The following is a 17,904-nucleotide window of genomic DNA, read 5'->3' on the forward strand; positions in this document are numbered from 1 at the left end:
TCTCCCCCAAAATGAAGATTTTTACCATCTCCTTTCTTGAAAATGGCCAATTAAAACACTCATATCGGTTATTTGAGGTACCAACTCCCAGTTCCATCATCAACACTAGCTGCAGTTCGCTTGCTGATGATTCTCTACGTGTGCTGGATATTTCCAAAAGTCATTATCATATCTCCAAGACAGATCCATCATCCACATGTATTTTTCAAAATAAACACCTCATTGGGTACTCTGCAAATGAGAAAGAAACCATCTCGACCTGTTGCAGTTTGTGAGCTAAAAGAACCACAAAAACTTAGTTGCTGCTGATACCTCTTCCTATGAAATGCAAAGCGTGCCGAATGAGACCTGCAGGAAAACCAAATAAAAAGCTTCAAGCCTGACTCGTGATGTTTCTATGCCTAATTTTTCAGAAGTCGGGATTCCTAATATTCAACTACTGACCAGTCGAATTTTGCATGAGTTACGATGAGAATCAAAACGGTAATGAAAAAAACCTGATGAAGTTGTGAAACAGCCATAGCAATCCAACCAAACTTCTATTTGGGAGCAATAGAGATGCAACTGCAAATACTAAACCTTCAGCGGAACAACAAATTGCAAACGATGAACATCACAACATTGGAACAGTTCATGAAAAGGCAAAACCACCATTCTTTTTCCCACAAACCATTTCACCCGCATGAGTAAATTTCCTTATGCTAAAGAAAGACAACTTCCTCGAGTAAGCTTTAAAACACCGCCGCGTGTTTCAAAATTAAACAAAAAGCTTGGTTGTTGGAGGATTGACAAGATGTCGATAACTGCAGAACGCCCTCTCACTATAGCATTCTCTCGTTTTCAACCGGAACATAAAAGAAACTCCTAAATCTAAATAAAAGGTATAGCTATAATAAACCATTAGGGTACTACAAATCATGGTGATTTGTGCGCTTCCGAAAATCCCTTTTTCCATCACAAATTGTCTAAAACATCTGATTGGAACACTGACAAACTGCCCTTGGACCAGGACCATGAGGAAGGCTTAAGCACTTTGGTCAGTTCTTTCTACATCAACATTCGCAGCGTGACTACAGACTGCATTCTACAATGTCATCTATCTCTCACAAGAAGATCAAATTGGTGTTGCAATTAATCAACCACAAAGCACATCAAATGGGAAACAAAAATGAGGCATGTTGAAAACCAAGAGCCAAAACAACCCAAGCAAAGACCAGCAAACCAAACAATTTCCCACCAGTACACAACCCAACTCAGCCGAAGGCAGCCTTCTAAACACTCCTAATTCCAATAGCAACTCCATCTCAAAGCCGAAAATTATCAGACAAATGCATCCCCATTTTTCACAGAGCAATTCAAACCCTAGCAACAAGAGCAAGCAACCCAAATCACCCTACGGAATTAACATCCCTCACTCACCGAGTCATTCCTCGTCTCCAAAGAGGAGCCGAAGCCGCGAGGCCAACAGCCCGGTGGAGTCCAGCGAAGCCTCGCGCCTCAGGTCGCGTTTGATGTTGCTCATGCGATCGGCGAGCGACTCCCGCTCCTCTCTGAGGGCGGAGGTGTCCTCGAGGAGGTCGTGGATGCGGTACTTCTGGCCCAGCGACCGGAGGCTCAGGAGGAGGATCCCGGTCATGGCAGCGAACTGTATGAAGCTGTGCTTATGCTTCCTCGCGTTGGCGAGGAGTCCCAGTTCTCTCCTAGGGTTTCGGGCGGGCGAAGAAGACGCCGAGCTCGGGAGCGCCATGGGAGAGGGCAAATGGAGGTCAGAGAAGAGTGTAGTAAATTGGGGGCGATACCGGCGGCGGCGGTGACAGCGAATGAAATGACTGTCTGCGACGGTCTGAGTTGGGCTTCCGAGTTTCAGCTGAAAAATCTTAAAGGACCGGGTCGGACCGGACTCCGACAACGAAAACGGATAATATTCGCCCCGTTTTGCTCCATGTTTTGGCAACATGTAATTGGAAACTAGAAATCCTATAATACCTTAAATCAAGTGCTAGATCCATCAAATAGCACGTATTGAATTGATTTATAACCGTAGCTTTGCAGTACATAGATGTAGAACTATACGTAATAATTCTTGGGAAAATTGTCAAAAAGGTCTTAAACCTCTCGCACTTTTACCATTTCGGTCCTAAACTTTTTAATTTTACTAATTCAGTCCTAAACATTTTGTATTTGTACCAATTTATCCATTTGTTGAATTTTGACTGACTAGCGCCGGCGTGACACTGTTGGAGTAGTTTTTAATAATACTTTAATATATCTTTGGTTTTTTAAATTTTTTTGGTTATTTATTTATTTATTAGTCTCCTTCTTCCTCACGCCATAGCCGGTGGAGAGGGCCAGCTTGGACACCGGCAATCGGGACCACCGGGCGAGGCCAAGCCACTCCATGGTTGGGCGAGCTCCGGCTTCGCTCGAGTCTGGCGAGGCCAAACGTCACCATCGCCCGGCCATGGTGGCAGAGAGCAACCGGCGGGAGCAATAGAGAGCGCGATCGGTGGCTAGCTTGGTAACGAGACAAGATTCGACGGATTCAAAACGGAGGAACGAATCGGCAATGCGATGCCATGGCCGGGTGAGCTTGGCCTTGTCCGGTGGTGCCGATGCTGGTGCCGGTGGCATGCTGGTCCTCTGCTCCAGCCATGGCGGGGAGGAAACCATGTCCTGAGAAAGAAGAGCACAAAAAAAATAATAATAATAAAAGAGAAAAAAATTGAAAAAAAATTAAATATTATTAAAAAAATTAGGCAATGCCACGTCAACACCGGCTCTCCAAAATTAATCGGATAGACTGAATTGGCACAAATGCAAAAGATTTAGGATTGAATTGGCAAAAATACAATAGTTTTAGGGCTTTTTTGACGATTTTCTCAATAATTCTTCAAGATCAATCGGATGATTCATTTTTCGTTTAAGGTTTCTGTCGGGGTCTTGGTACATGTGGAGGCTCATGGAGTCTGAGGCCGCAGCCGCAAAGGCAATGCCGGCTTCGCTGCCTGCTTCGGTGCAGAGTCGATGAAAATTAGTTGTCTGGTTGTTGCTGTCCTATGTCTTGCCTTTGTTTCGATTGGTTCTCGTGTATGTTTACATTAGATGCCTTTGGAATTGGTGGTCTTAATCTATAAAGGCTGCGAAGATGCAGAGTCTCACCTGGCAAGAAAAAAAAAACCAGTTGATACCTTTGTCTTGTGGCTGTGGGTCTCTTGGTTTTGAGAAATTTGAACATTTCTTGATCCAGGAATGTGTATCACTTTGCAGTGTGCATAAGATAAATGCATGAGACAATTGCAGCACCAATTTGATTTTCTAACTTTGAATGTTGATGATGTGACAAGAAGTGACCAAATTCGCTTCTATATGTCATTCCCCATAGTCCTAATCAAATGTTTCAGGCACTTTGTGATGGCAAAAGGGATTTATGTCCAAATATCCGGTTTATACAACAGTTGTGGTTTCTTAAGCCATCCCCGAGCTAAATGGACCACTAATCATGTGAATTAATGCCCGGGAACCACATTTATGTCATTATTGAGAAGCTTAATGTTCTATAAATGAACTTGTACATGCTCACACAGGTCCAATAGCTGTAAAAAGAGCCGACTCATATTAATTTGATTTGAGAGAGATCACCGCAGACCCGCTAGTTTTCATGAGATAAAAAATTCTTATCGTCAGCCTATCTAAGCTTTAAGTGCAATGACGATGCATGCATGGAAATGGCAGGAGAAAAAAGAAAATACATATACTGACTCGTGTGATCGATTGCAATTGGGCCTCCAACCAAGCTGATCATAGTAGTACAGTGTCGAATCATCGATCGATCGCAACGCACTTACAACAATAGTCTGTTACATTACTTCATATGTATCAACTTCATTGCTCACTCTTTTTCTATTTTTATCATCTCTCTCTATACTCTCTCCGGCTCCTAAATGTGGTTAACGAGTGTTGAACTTCCGACATGTGGTCAACTCTACCGGACACATAACGACACGCAAATCGAGAATTCCGACACGATTGGTTTCAATTTTGAAAATTTTTAATATTTTAGGGATAAAATTGGAAAACTGAAAATCTATCAAAACCTAAAAGCCTCCACCCGATCGCCCTAATTCCACAAAACCCAATCGTCGTCCCCTCTTGCATGACGTCTCTCCTCTCGGCCTCTTTCCCCCTCTCAATTCTTGCACGGCTCTTGCACGGCATTAGCTTCTCTCGCCCTCTCGACTCTTGCACGGCTCTCGCACGTCAGCCTTTGTGGATTAATGTTGTTAGTTTAAATTCACTCTAGACTTTTCTTTTATTATTTATTTATGTGTGGATTTGAATTAAATTGATTTGATTGAAATAATTGTAAAAATAATAATTTATCATGTAGCTAAAAAAAATATGTCATTAATGTATAATGTATCCCTGTAAAAATTGGACAAGATAATCTTTACTTTTTTTTTTCTTACGAACATTTAAAGTACAAGATAGATAATGCTATATCAAAAGACAATAGCTAGAATAACTGTAATACAATAACTTTCCGGAGCTATGCTTTTTATACATGGAAAGATAAAATCTCATGTACAAAGAAAGATGAAAGTACTTGTCAACTTTGGAAACTCTCGCTACTCTTGCCAAGAGTATAAAAATTGCTTGGCCGGTATTGATCTAATTGAGAGCAATTTTTGAAATTGCTTTGATCTCGAACCGATTGAGATATACTTTTCTAACCTGTCGAAATTCTCTATTTTTTTAAAATGACGTGACGGCGAGTCATGTCATGTTATATGTCGCGTATCGATGTCGGTGCTATATAAGTGGTGGTTTTGGGGGGTCTAGCGGTTGTTGACGAGCTTTCGAATCTTGCGAGGCCGGAATGGGATCTTGGAGGCGGCAGCGGAGGGCGGAGGGGGAGATTGGGGTTGAGGTGGGATTTTGACGGATTTTCTCATGATTGGGGTCTTAAGAGAAGCTCACATCCCATGGGATGGGGTGAGGTCTCTTGGTCAAATTCATAGTAATAGCCTCTCTTGCTGTCCAAGGAAATGGAGGGAGGGAAGATTCTTTAAGACAAAAGATATCAAAGTACTTCAATAAAATAATAATGGTGTTGGGAACAATTAGCCATAATTAATGAAAAAATATTTAAACTTTCAATACAAGATAATACGCTAGAAAATAATAAAATTGTTATGGAATGTTTGACCAACAAATTATAGCTCATTGAGAAGTTCGAACAGGCAAGACCATCGCACCGATGAGTTTGTCATCTCCTAATCATGATTGCACTGTGGTCCGCAACACTAAGTGCGCTAAATTTGATTACTAAAAAGTACATAAAGTATCGAGTCATATTTCTGATCTTTTACTGAGTGCCAATGCTCATTTATTTGTCCATTTGCAGTTTACCATGTCGTTAAATACATCAATATTATAAATTAATCGCTACATACTTAATATTAGACTCGTTAAATGGGTGAGTCGTTCGGCCGAGTTTGGGTCGGGTCATAGATGTTTCAACCCAAATAGACACGTTTAACTCGTTTAGTCTAATATGATGCAAATCTAGTGATCCATATCCAACACGATCCATACCTAACACATATATAACACAACCCATATTTCTAAAACACTTCCATATCTAATTCAATCTAGGAAAATTCATACCCAAACAGAGATCAGAGTACGGAGTGAGCAAATGCGAGATAGAATGAGGGCGAGAGAGAATGGAGAAGAGTAATTTATTTGGGTTGAGTCTAAACAAGTTATAAACCCATTTATGACCTATTTACAACTCATTTATGACACATCTAACTAAGGGTGAGTAAGGTCCAAGTGAACGGTTTCCACCCTAGAACCAGAAAGCGCCCACTAAGGATTAGTTTTGAAAATTGAAATCGGGAATCGCCCATTGATTCATGGATCCACCCGAAAACCGCACCCCCGGGTGGGTCCATGGAACCGATCCCACCAAGCTTCACCGACCAAGTGGAGATTGAAAATTAGGAATTTTGTGAGTAGGTTGAATATTAGGGATTCGAACTTATAGCAAATGGAGGCAACCAATAGCAAGAGAGGGAGGTGATGAATGGCCGAAGGCATGGCTATGAATTGATGGGAGTCGAGGCCCATTTTGCAATCATTGGTCATGTGAAATAAGTATATGTTATATATGGGTAAAAATTTCATGTGATTTAGTAAACAAAATAAAAATATTACCGATCATGTGAAAGTGTGCTCGGGAGTCTAGAGTGATTGTTTTAATGGTACTAGCACTGAAGGATGTGCATGATTCTTTCATCCCTTCGAAGACGGAGGCTATAATGTAATTTATGGAGTAGATTGAAGATTAGGGATTTAGGATTTTTCCTTTTTTTAGATATATTATATATTGCCATCCGGCCCGAGTGGATAGGTAGGCGGTTCTAAACTTGGAATTGCGAATCGAACCAATTCTAGGCCCATCCGGTTCGGTTCTAGGCGGTCCGGTCGATTTTCGGTTCTTTTGCACACCCCTACACTTGACGCTCATAATATGTTTAAACCCATCTATGACCTTGTTGACACCCGATTTTTAATCGGTTTTTCTTTAGAAAAATTTTCAAAAATCCATAAAAATTCATAAAATTGAAAAATCAATTTTGGAAGCCTTGGCCAAGCTTAAGGATCCATTTTGAACAAAAAATAATTTTCGGTATTTTTCACAATTTTTGATATTTTTGGTATATTAGAAAAATACCCAAAATTCACAAAAAATATTATTTTCGGTCTGAAAAATATAGGAAAATATCCAATATTTTTACTTTAATTCCCTCTTCATTTTGACCATTTAAAAATTGAAAAATTCAACTTGGGGTCACATGAGTCTTTGCAAATGTGGACCTAAATTGAGCCAAAAAAATCATTTGAGGTCTTTCTATTGCTTTTCTTACTTTGAGTCAGTTATGACATTTGATTCCTACACCTTTAATTGCATTTTAGTCTAATCAATTTCAATTTTTGAGCAGATTGCAAATTGTGCTTCCTTGCGTTTCCGATTTAGTCGTCGATTTTCAATTAGGGTCAAATTGGTCGTTTTAAAGGCGAACCTATGCAGAAATGAATGTTGACCCACCAGTTTTTCAGTGTTCTAAACACATTGGTAAGGTCAGATTGACACGTATCGATCGTTAAGAACCCTAATTGAACACATTTTGCATTCGGGCTAAACTTGAGATTTGGGGTTTTTACATGAATCTAAACCAATTTGACTCTAATGTATCATTCTTAGATGAAACACATGCTTTAGAATTCAATTTTAGTGTTAATTTTGCGGAAATTTGCCAAGAAATGGCCCGATTAGACGATTTTATGCAGCATGGGTCAACTGGGTCAGAGAGATCCGACCCAGTCAACCCGTTGACCTGGCTTCACCAAAGACCAATTCTGGTCTTCGTTTTCTCCTGCTCCTTATGTGCAGAATCACGAGCAAAAAAGAAAATGCAAATCAAAGTCCCGAATGCGCAACCCAGACTTGGATCCGGAGATTGTCCCTTTACCCATTCTTTTTCGGCACCGACTCACCATGGAGTATGCCCGGAACACGTGCGGTATGAGCTGGCATGTCCAACAGACTTGGTGCGCCATACCAGAACTAAGAGATCGAAGGCGAACAGAATTGGGAGGGGAGGTCTTCGTTCGGTGACAAAAGGAGGAGCATAACAGAACAAAGAGAGGGGGGGCTCGCAAAAGGGAGAGAAAAAAAAAAGAAAAAAGGGAGATTAGAAAGGGAGAGTGAAGAAGAGTGAAGGGATCTAACAGAACAAGGAGGAGCAGAGAGAGAGAGAGAGAGAGAGAGAGTCCAGGCTGATCGGAGCTGGTTCGCAATCCATAAGCCACCATGGCAATCCTGCCTACCGCCACTGCTCAAGGAGGAGACCGACGTGTGCGAGCATCATTCTAGTCTTGCTTGAGTTCCTCGCAATTCCCAGATTGTCGTCAAATATCCACAGGTGCCACGGTTGCCATCGTGACGCCCGAAAAGGTCTGTCTTCTCAGCCATTGATCTGCTCTGTTTTCATTTGACTGTGCATTTTGGTCCGATCCAATCCTCTATTGAATCGGACCAAAACCAATAGTTCTCGATCATAAAAGTGATACACATAATATGATTTGATCGTCGATTTGGCTGGATATCTCTCATTGATCTTCGACGAAATGATTTTAGCGAGTTTTCGAATCCGCACCTTACGTGTTCGATAAAAGGTCTTTGGTCTCGGTTTCGACTCTTAAACTTCGGTCGTGCGACGCCGAGTACGCTATCCATGTTTTTTTATGACTTTAATCGTGCCTAAGACTGAATCTAAGCCTATCCTTCCTCTTTTCTTGCATCGATGCACGCCAAAATGGCGAGATCGGAAACTTCCCGAACTTCGCCGGAATCCCGAGTCTGTGGTCGTTAAACGACCAATCGCCGAATATTCAAGATGCTCAGGTAAGTCTTTCCTACCTCCTGGATGCTTTTGATATGTTGAAAATCACGCCTGAATGACTGAGAACTTGAAATCTAGAGCTCGCCGGAATTTGCAGATCTGGCCGGACCTGTTTGGCCTCTTTTAGGATAGTTCCCACCGTTAGATCGCGCTGATTTTCGGATATGTTGTAGATGACGTCGATACGATTCCGTCGATACCTAGATCGCCCAAATCGGGCGAGATTTCACCGTTGGATCGTGCCGGGAAGCCGTCGGCCGTCCATCCCGTCGGAGTCTAGAGGTAGGAGATGAAGTTGACGTGGCGGTCAGCGGGTCAATGCGCTGATGTGGCGCTGACGTGGCGCTGATGTGGCGGACACGTCAGCGCGGGCGGTTATAACAGAAAAAACAAAAAAACCTTGATCCGACGGCCCAAAATAGGCCACGTGTCGAGATCTCGGATTTTCCGAAAATAAAAATCATTTTTCAAAAATATTCCATTTTTGAAAAATAAAAAAAAAATGTTTTGTGATCGGGTGGCCCAGGTTTGGCCACGCGTCACGTTTCCGATCGTAGGATCAAAAATTCTTTTTTCAAAAAAATAAATAAAAAATCAATTTTCGAATAAAAAATAATACTTTTGATCTGACGGTCGTGGACTAGCCACGTCGTCAGATCCCGACCGTAGATCTGATCTAACAATCCAACGACCGTGGATTAGCCACGTGTCATTATCCTGACCATAGATTTAATCTCTACATCTGAGGGCCGTGGATTAGCCACGTGGCCCATTTCTGACCGTAGATTCGATCTCTGATCAAAGAGCTATAATTTCGCCACGTGGCGAACCCTGAGCCATCGATCTTAATGTCCGATCGGAGCGTCCGGAGAGCGCCACGTGGCGCGATCTGAGACACACATTTCTTTTTTTAGGCGGGAATTTTCAAAAATTCGAGCGCGAATGTTCGAGCGGCGCCGTTTCGGGAAATGCCGATCCGGGCGCGGGCCCGGACCGGGTTGACCGGGTTGACCCGGTCCAATAAAAAAAAAAATAATAATAATAATAAAATTTCGAAAAATGATTTTTAAAATCCAAGAAAAAATTGGAAAAATCATAGAAAATCCAAAAAAATAGGAAAAAATTGTAGAAAATTCCTTAAAAATTCCAGAAATTCTCAAAAATTGAGGAATGGCCACAATCAACTGGCCAATCCTATTTTTGAGATTTCTCCTCCCGATCTTTCCCAAAATGACAATTTTACCCTTTAGGGGTAATTTGTCTCCAAAAAAAATTCCCTGTGGACTTCCAAAAAATGTCGGAAATTAGGAAATGGGTCAGTTTAGGTGGCCAATCCTATTTCTAACGTTTCTCACTCCGAATATCTTCCGAAATGACGGTTTTGCCCTTTTTGGCAAATCGACCTCAAATTTCCTCAAAATTACGATTTTGCCCCTCATGGGCAAATCACTTCCAAATCACTCCCGATCCCCTCTTATGCTTTGAATGTCCCTTCCCTAAGCTGATAGGGCTATACTAGGAATGCCACGCTGATTTGATGCGATTTATCCGCACGTTATGGATTCCTTGATTTGAGCATTTACTTTTAATTGATTGTGATTGGTAGGATAGTCACTCCCATCCGCATGAACTCCTAGATTTAGGATCCGTACCCCACTCATATGCATGAAATCCGAGATTAGAAAATTCAATCAACTTAGGTACCGAAAGGGCGTCAACTCTGATAGTTGGCGTAACTAAGTCCCCGAACCCACTTCTCTGGTTCTCGCAGAATCGAATAGAAACTCCCGACTATTCGATAGGGTTTCCAATCGTACCTTCCACGAAACGATTGGTGGCGACTCCTTGGCATGCACACGTAGCACATGCCACTAGACCGCACCGAAGGTCGATCACGTTATCCCCCGCCGCGATTTGGGTAATGGGCCTTGGGAGAGGCCCGCGTCCGAAGGTCCACACGCAATCGGGCCGGATGGGCGACCCATTAGCCCTCGTCCGAGGAGGGTCGCGACACACCTATTAGTTGAATATAACTAACTAGATGTGTCCAAATGAGTTGAAAATTCATATTTTAACCCATATTCAATGAGATTGGTCAACTATGGGGTAGTCAAGTTTTCATAAATTAGTTGTTAATGGGTCTAAGTTGTAAACTTAATTATATGTGGGTTGTAAATGGGCTTACAACCCATTTGGTTTATAAACGTTCTTAGTGATGGGGATAACAACACAACCTTGAAGGGGGGCCAAATAGGTTGAGAGATAATTCTTTAAAAACTTTTGCGGAACATCAAACAATTTGCACTCAAGATGGTGACTCAACATATGCAGCTCGTATGATGATGTACATATATGAAAGATAAGACAGTGAAGATCACAGGGCAGTATATAGTGGTTTGGCTTAAGATTAAGCCCACGTCCCCTCTCGGAACTAAAAGCCTAATGGAGGTTGAATTCCACTAGTAATCCGCAATGCAAATTACAATTGACTAGTATTGTTCCCATTACACGACATATTACACTATCGGGACACAATCACTTGCACTCATGTTTAACTACATTGCTATTACAGTGTCAAACCAAATACATAAAGCAAACAAAACAAGATGAATGAAGATTTCTCGCACGGACTATAGTTGCAGTATTTCTCCTCTCGTCTCACTCTCATCCTTCTCTCTTGGCAACACCACTGGTCCTTGTACACTAAACTCTTCAATATGTACGTTGGAAACCTCTAAGGATGATCAACTAGCCATTAGAGAGATGTTGAGGATTTCTGCCATCATCGGAACCGTTGTTGCTGTTGCTTCTCCTTACTAGAACAGGTTTCCCAAAATGATAAGCGATGTAGCTGCCTCAGAAACTTGTTAGCTGCTTTCTTGATACCAAACTCAATTTTTCAAGCTCCAACGGCTATACTCCGAGCCACGAACAATCATCTTCAGCGCATATCTCTCCATCATCAAACCCAATAAATCACTTCCACAATCTAATATGCGCTATCACCAGTGCAAATTATACGTGACTAGGCCGACCATCTTTAGTGACGATACCAACTGTTTGACACGCGATATTAGGATCAATGATCTTTCTATCTTCGTCGGTACCAAGGATTTCCAAGAATAACCTCTCTACTGGTCCTTCCAAGCTACCATAATATGCCATCATTGGTACTTGTTCTCCTAAACGTCAAGGCATAGTTTCTCGTCCTTGACATGTAGGATCATTGATGATGATAACCAATTTCACCATTTGCACTTGTCATGGTAAACATTAAACTAGAGATAGTTTGGTGATCATCAAAATACCATAGGGATATGTTTCGATAATTAGTTGGGTGAACCCATTCATGTGCCTCTTGAATAGTTTTTATAATTTATATTTTTCCAATTTTTTTTGTTTTTAAATTTGTACTTTTTTATTTTTCTTTCTTTCTTTTACATAACAAATTAAAAATCCGGTCGCCGGTCCTCGTCCGCTAGTTGCTATCGGCCGACCGGCGAATTTAATATTGAAGTATTTTAGTAATATGGATAAGGTCGGGCATGGGTTGCTAAATTTGTATTGCATGAAAATGAGTCAAAGCGTATTAAATGGATCAATATGGGTTAGGCCATTTTCGACCGGACCCGATCCACCCACCCATTTGAAAGGTCTATAACTAACCCATATAATAACTCAACTCACCATATATGAGTTAACAAATGGATTTATGACTCGTTTTGGCAGGTCTACTCAGTATCACTATTATTCACTCAATTTTTCTTCTGTGAAATTTTCTTTATTGTTTCCTTGTATTTGTAATATAAAGTCATCGCCTAGCTTGCCTGAGCAGCCTATATGGCCTATTCGGGGATCGATCACTATCTTAACGAATCCTTCAAACAGTTTTTACTTTAAGAAATGAATCGACAACGGATTCAAAGCATTTCTCTCCTCTTCTTCTTCTTCTTCTTTTACGCTTTCTCTCGAGTTGTAAGCAAAATCTCATGCGCCCCTGGGATGGAACGACGACTGTCGCGCGGGGATTTTCCATGCTCTTCTTCACTTTGGTTAGTGAACGGTGACAAATGTGGACTTGTGTTTGTTGCTGATAAACAGGAAGAGTTTTTGGTGAGATTTTTGGTCAGGGGACAATGCTGGTTGGGATCAAGCTACTGAACTAGTGCGGAAATGGAGGGGGTGATTGGGCGAGCAGACGTTGATGTTGACGGATACAAAGGAGGTTTTGGTAGAGGCCCTGGCCTTTCAAAAGGATTTTCTGACAATCCGATGGAAATTTTTCTTCTTTGGCCACTCCAGCCAGAGATGTGATATATGAGAGCGTGCGCTCTCTCTCTACACCTTTTTTTCTTTTAAATATCATAAAAAAATACCAAATTGATATGCATATGATAAATTTATTCCCAACTACTTTTTTTTTACCTCCAAAAACTCCCAAACGGATACACATGTGATAAATTTACCCGAGGCGTCTGTTATAAATTTACCATCCGTTAGTTTTTCGTTAAATTTTACCATCAAATTGTTGAGTTGGATGACACGTGACAATTTATGAGTGTATCAATTTGAGATTTTTATCATCTGCATGTCACGGATGTATCGGTTTGAAATTTTTTGTGGTATTAATCCGACTTAACGAAAATTAACGAAAGGTAAATTTGTCACGTATGTACCATTTTAGAATTTTTTATAGTAAAAAAAATTAGTTTTAAGTAACTTTATCATGGATATACCAGTTTGGGATTTTTTATTATAAAAATATATTTTAGAATAAAATTGTCATAGGTGTATCGGTTTAGAGTTTTTTGTAGTCGAAAAAATAATCGTGCTAATCTCCACATTTTACCACTGATCCCTTCGGAGAAATTAAACGATTAGGAAGACACTTATTTACGAAATGATGTTACGGACACAAAGAAGGTGATATGTTATAAATATATCTACATTCTGTCAAATCACAAGCAGGAGCTATTAAACTGTGATTTTGACGCATCAATTTACAGAATGACTGTTCTTGGGTATACGGCATTTTTTTTTTTTTTTGTATCAAAGATTTACATTGAGGATCTTGACAAGTCTATACGATTATTAATTCAACAAATAATCTCATCTTTTCAGTTTTTGGCACAACGCATTTCATTGAACCCGAAATTCGTCTCTAATTCGGATATGGACCGTCCCTGCTCGTCAGTCATACTCAATAGTGAAAAAGCTTTGATTTTTCATTTCCTCCAAACGCTTGTGGACCAAAGTAAGAGGCGTAACAATCTACGGAAATGCAGAGGAAAACAAGTCCAACTCAAGGGCTAATGCCTATCGAGGTGGAAGAAGATTAAATCCTACAGGGATGGTGGCTATGGACGGCTGAACAGTAGAGGCGATCATTGGGTGGCCCAAGCCACATCAGGTCAGGCCTTAATGCCATGATCCAAGCCCATCCAAAATGTATTTGGGCCCTTACGGGTTGGGCCGGGCTTTAGTGGCCGCGTGGCATCCAACCAAACCCATGATCAGCTCTAGTGAACCATACCTAGCAAATCCCATTTACATCCTTGGCGATTGTGATGATGGTCGGAGCTAAAGATGACCCGCGAGGATGTGAGGCGGTTCAAAAAGGGAGCAGGAGATCTCGGTGTATGCTCATCATTAAATTTGGGGATTGGCTGCTGAACATCTACGGCTACTGGTCTGTTTTTTAAGGAACGATGATGTGTCCGTAGAGTACGCTTTGTTATATGTTTTATCGTACTTGCTTCGTTTTAGAGTTGTGTAGAATTTGTTAGGCTTGAAAGCCTTCTATGTACCTCTCGAGCATTATTCTGCTTATTGAATGAAAATTTTCTTTCAACACAAACTAAAAAAAAAAAAAACTAGGGAGAGAGAGAGGCAAGAGCGCAAATAAATCTACATTTGCCATTTTCTTTTTTAACTTCTGAGTTTCTCATTTCTTCTTTGAACAGATTGCAGAGATAGGGAGAGAGAAGATGTAAATGCAACAGAGAGGCATAGTTCTTCTCCGCTATGTTAAGGCTCGGTAACGTGAAAATTCGATATACTAAGTTGTGTGAACAATGGTAATCGGGCCTCCAACCAAGTTGATCATAGTAATGCGTTGTCATATCCTCAGTCGATCATATCGCCCTCTCAACAATAATATGTTACATTACTTGATATGTCTTAACTTCATTACTCGCTCTTTTTCCATTTTTGGCAAAAACGAGGAGAGACCCCCAAAATCTGCTCTCTTTTTTTTTTCCTCCTGCCATTTCCATGCTTGCATCCTCATTGCACTTGAGCTTAGATAGGCTGATCATAAGAATCATTTATCTCATGAGAACTAGTGGGCCCGCGGTGATCTCTCTCGAGTCAAAATTAATGTGAATCGGCTTTGCTACAGCTGTTCGACATGTGTGAGCATGTACTAGTTCATTCATTGAACGGTAAGCTTCTCAATGAAGACATAAAATGTGGTTTTCGGGCATTAACTCACATGATTAGTGGTCCATTTAGCTCGGGGATGGCTTGAGAAACCACAACTGTTACATAAGACTAGATTAATTTGGAAATAAATCCCTTTTGCCATCACAGAGTGTCTGAAAAACATCCGCAACAGAAGATCAAATTGGTGCTGCAATTGTCTCATTCAATTATCTTTATGCAAACTGCAAAGTGATACACATTCCTGGACCAGGAAATGTCCAAATTTCTCAAAACCAGGAACCCACAAGACAAAGGTATCAACTTTCTTTAAAAGGTCAAACCTCTGCATCTTCAATCGAAACAGAGGCACGACATAGGACAGCAAGAACCAGAAAACTGCAGAGAATGCTGAGTAGTACCGATGCTGGCCAACGTTAACAAGCAATCTTCATCAACTCTGCGCCGAAGCAGGCCGGCGTGCCGAAGCCGGCATTGCCTTTGCGGCTGCGGCCTTAGACTCCATGAGCCTCCACATGTACCAAGACCCGACGGACCTGTACGGCCTCCACTTCTCGCAGAGCCCCTCCATCTGCAACGGCTTAGGCAGCGCCTTGAGCTTGTGCATCGCCTGCACGCCCTTCCTCACTCCGAGATCACCCACGGGCAGAACGTCAGGCCTGTGGAGCGAAAACATCATGAACATGTGAACAGACCAGACCCCGATTCCCTTGACCCTGGTCAACGCGCTCAAGAGCGCCTCTTCTTCCATTTCGAGAATCGATTCGTCGGACAGCGCGCCGCTCCTGTAATTCTCGGCGAGGTCGTGGAGATACCCGGCCTTGCGGCCGGAGACCCCAGCCTGCCGCAACTGCTCGGGCGAGAGCGCGAGGAGCGAGTCGGGCGAGACGCCGTCATCACCGCCGGCGAAGAGCGCGAGGAAGCGCGCGTAAATGGTCTGGGCGGCCTTGGTAGCTAGCTGCTGGTAGATGATGCTTCTGGCGAGGGCGAGGAAAGGGCGGGCGGAGGAGGCGAAGGTGGGAGGCTGGAGGGAGTCGATGAGGGCGGAGAGCAAAGGGTCGGAGCGGCGGAGGTGGCAGAGGGCGAGCTCGATCTCGCCGTCGGAAGACAGGGGTTTGAGGATTCGGGGAGCAATGGTGAGAGGGGAAGGCGGTGATGGTTTTAGGGGGTCGAGCGGGGGGTTGATGAGCTTCCGGATCTTGCGGGGTCGGAATTGGATCTTGGAGGGGGCGACGGCGGCGGTGGGCGGAGGGGCAGATTGGGATTGAGGTGGGATTTTGATGGATTTTCTCATGATTTGGGTCTTAACTCTTAAGAGAAGCCTGCTGTGAGCTCCATGGGATCAATGGAGAGAGGTCTTTCGGTCAAACTAATAGGAATGGCCAATCTTGATGTCCAAGGAAATGGAGGGAGGGAAGGTTCTTAAAAAAAAAAAAAAATGCTAAAGTAGTGCAATAAAATAACAAGGGTGTTGGGAAAAATTATCCATATTTAATGAAAAAAATATTTAAACTTTCGATATAATAAATACACTACAAAATAGTAATTTTTTATGAAACGTTTGACCAACAAATTATAGCTCATCGATGAGTCCGAGCAGGCGAGACCATCGCCCCGATGAGTTTGTCATCTCTTAGTCTAGATTGGACTGTGGTCCGACAATGGTGGCGCTCCTATCAAAGTGTACAACATAGTATTTTCTTTTTTTTTTTTTGGTTTTTATTAACGTTAGTATACAAAATTTAGCCTAATACCAAAAAAAAAAAAAAAAACTTCAATTTTAGCATTTGTGACAATTATATCCAAAACTTTTTTTGTCTCATAAAAAATCTTCAAATTTTACTTTTCTCACAATTCTACAAGTCTAATACCAAAAAAAAAATCATCAACTTAGCATATGTCTCAATTATATCCATTTTTTTTAATCTCATAAAAAATCACAAGTTTTACTTTAATCTCAATTCTATCTCCATTAGCCTTCCATTTCTAATTACCGTTAGTTAATCCTACGTGACTCGAATTTTCTCGCCAAACTTACAAATGAAATGTCGAAATTTAGAAATAGTAAATTTCGGGGACGACGATATTTTAGATAATTTGTCCTAATAACTCGATGTCTAGCCATTATTTGGGCTGTTGAGTACAAAAGAAAATACGAAACGCGTCGTCTTGAATGACTATGTATCTTCCAGCAATATGTAAGGGAAGCAAACAACATAAAAGAAGTTTGAGATTTTTTCATGTCGGCTTTGGTGAAGCGTAATTCATTAATGACATATGCCACAAAAGATGAACTAATGATGATTATAGACAGAAAGCTAGCAGTGTTAGAATTGGGATAAAAGTATAAGTCGAAGGTTTTTTATGAGACAATTTTTTTTTTTTTTTGGATATAATATGGGACATATGCTAAAGTTAAGGTTCTAGGTCGGTAGAATTGGGAGAAAAATAAAATTTCGAGGTAGAATTGAGACAAAAATAAAAGTTGGAGATTTTTTATGAGACAAAAAAAAAGTTCTTGATATAATTGTCACAAATGCTAAAGTTGGAGTTTGTTTGGGTATTGAATCCTACAAAATTTGAATCATATTTCCGATCTTTTACTGAGTGTCAATCTTATTTAATTATCCATTCGGTATACAGTGTCGTCAAATACGTAATAAATTAATCGCAATATGCTTAATTTTACTATTGTTCACTCTCTTTTTTTATATTTTCTCTGTTGTTTCCTAGTTAGAACTGGTCTATGTTCACTTCATCAACTTTTCCATCTCCTTTCCACCTTCTCTTTCCAGCTTGTGTTTTCTCATCTTTGTTAATGATCTGCTTTACAGGTTAAGGTGCAAAAGCCAAAAAAGTAGTGCGGATGTATGTGATCCACTCTATTGTAACTACAACTGTTTTGTCTTCTTTAAACTACCTTTGGATTAGTTCCGTGAAATTTCGACGGGAGCAATTTGTGAAAAAACACGTTTCACTTCACTTGTTCTTT

General features: G+C 41.2%; 2 protein-coding genes across 3 annotated transcripts in view; both read right to left on the reverse strand.

Moving 5' to 3' along the window:
* Window positions 1-17,904, reverse strand: part of LOC115729169 — a 24,099-nt gene continuing 6,195 nt past the window's right edge. The window contains exons 2-7 of one of the 2 annotated variants that reach the window (XM_048275234.1): window positions 16,147-16,153; window positions 10,448-10,456; window positions 3,268-3,274; window positions 1,423-1,740; window positions 1,132-1,136; window positions 1-351 (exon numbers count right to left, since the gene is read on the reverse strand). In XM_048275234.1, coding sequence (XP_048131191.1) covers window positions 1,424-1,740; window positions 3,268-3,274; window positions 10,448-10,456 — 333 coding nt within the window. In that variant the 5' untranslated portion in view covers window positions 16,147-16,153 and the 3' untranslated portion in view covers window positions 1-351; window positions 1,132-1,136; window position 1,423. Of the gene's footprint in view, window positions 352-730; window positions 1,741-3,267; window positions 3,275-10,447; window positions 10,457-16,146; window positions 16,154-17,904 lie in introns of those variants that run through there. The other variant, XM_030659635.2, reaches the window with a different exon arrangement.
* On the reverse strand, window positions 15,094-16,250 carry LOC115729168 (DNA-3-methyladenine glycosylase 1). Its single transcript, XM_030659634.2, has one exon. It carries the CDS (start codon window positions 16,204-16,206, stop codon window positions 15,346-15,348), a length of 861 nt encoding a protein of 286 aa, XP_030515494.1. The 5' UTR covers window positions 16,207-16,250; the 3' UTR covers window positions 15,094-15,345.

Source organism: Rhodamnia argentea, chromosome 1, assembly GCF_020921035.1.
Source record: "Rhodamnia argentea isolate NSW1041297 chromosome 1, ASM2092103v1, whole genome shotgun sequence".
Lineage (NCBI taxonomy): Eukaryota > Viridiplantae > Streptophyta > Magnoliopsida > Myrtales > Myrtaceae > Rhodamnia > Rhodamnia argentea.

What these genes read in the sequence shown, in the direction of transcription:
- LOC115729168 (XM_030659634.2), bottom strand. Translation starts at nt 16,206, where the DNA reads ATGAGAAAATCCATCAAAATCCCACCTCAATCCCAATCTGCCCCTCCG.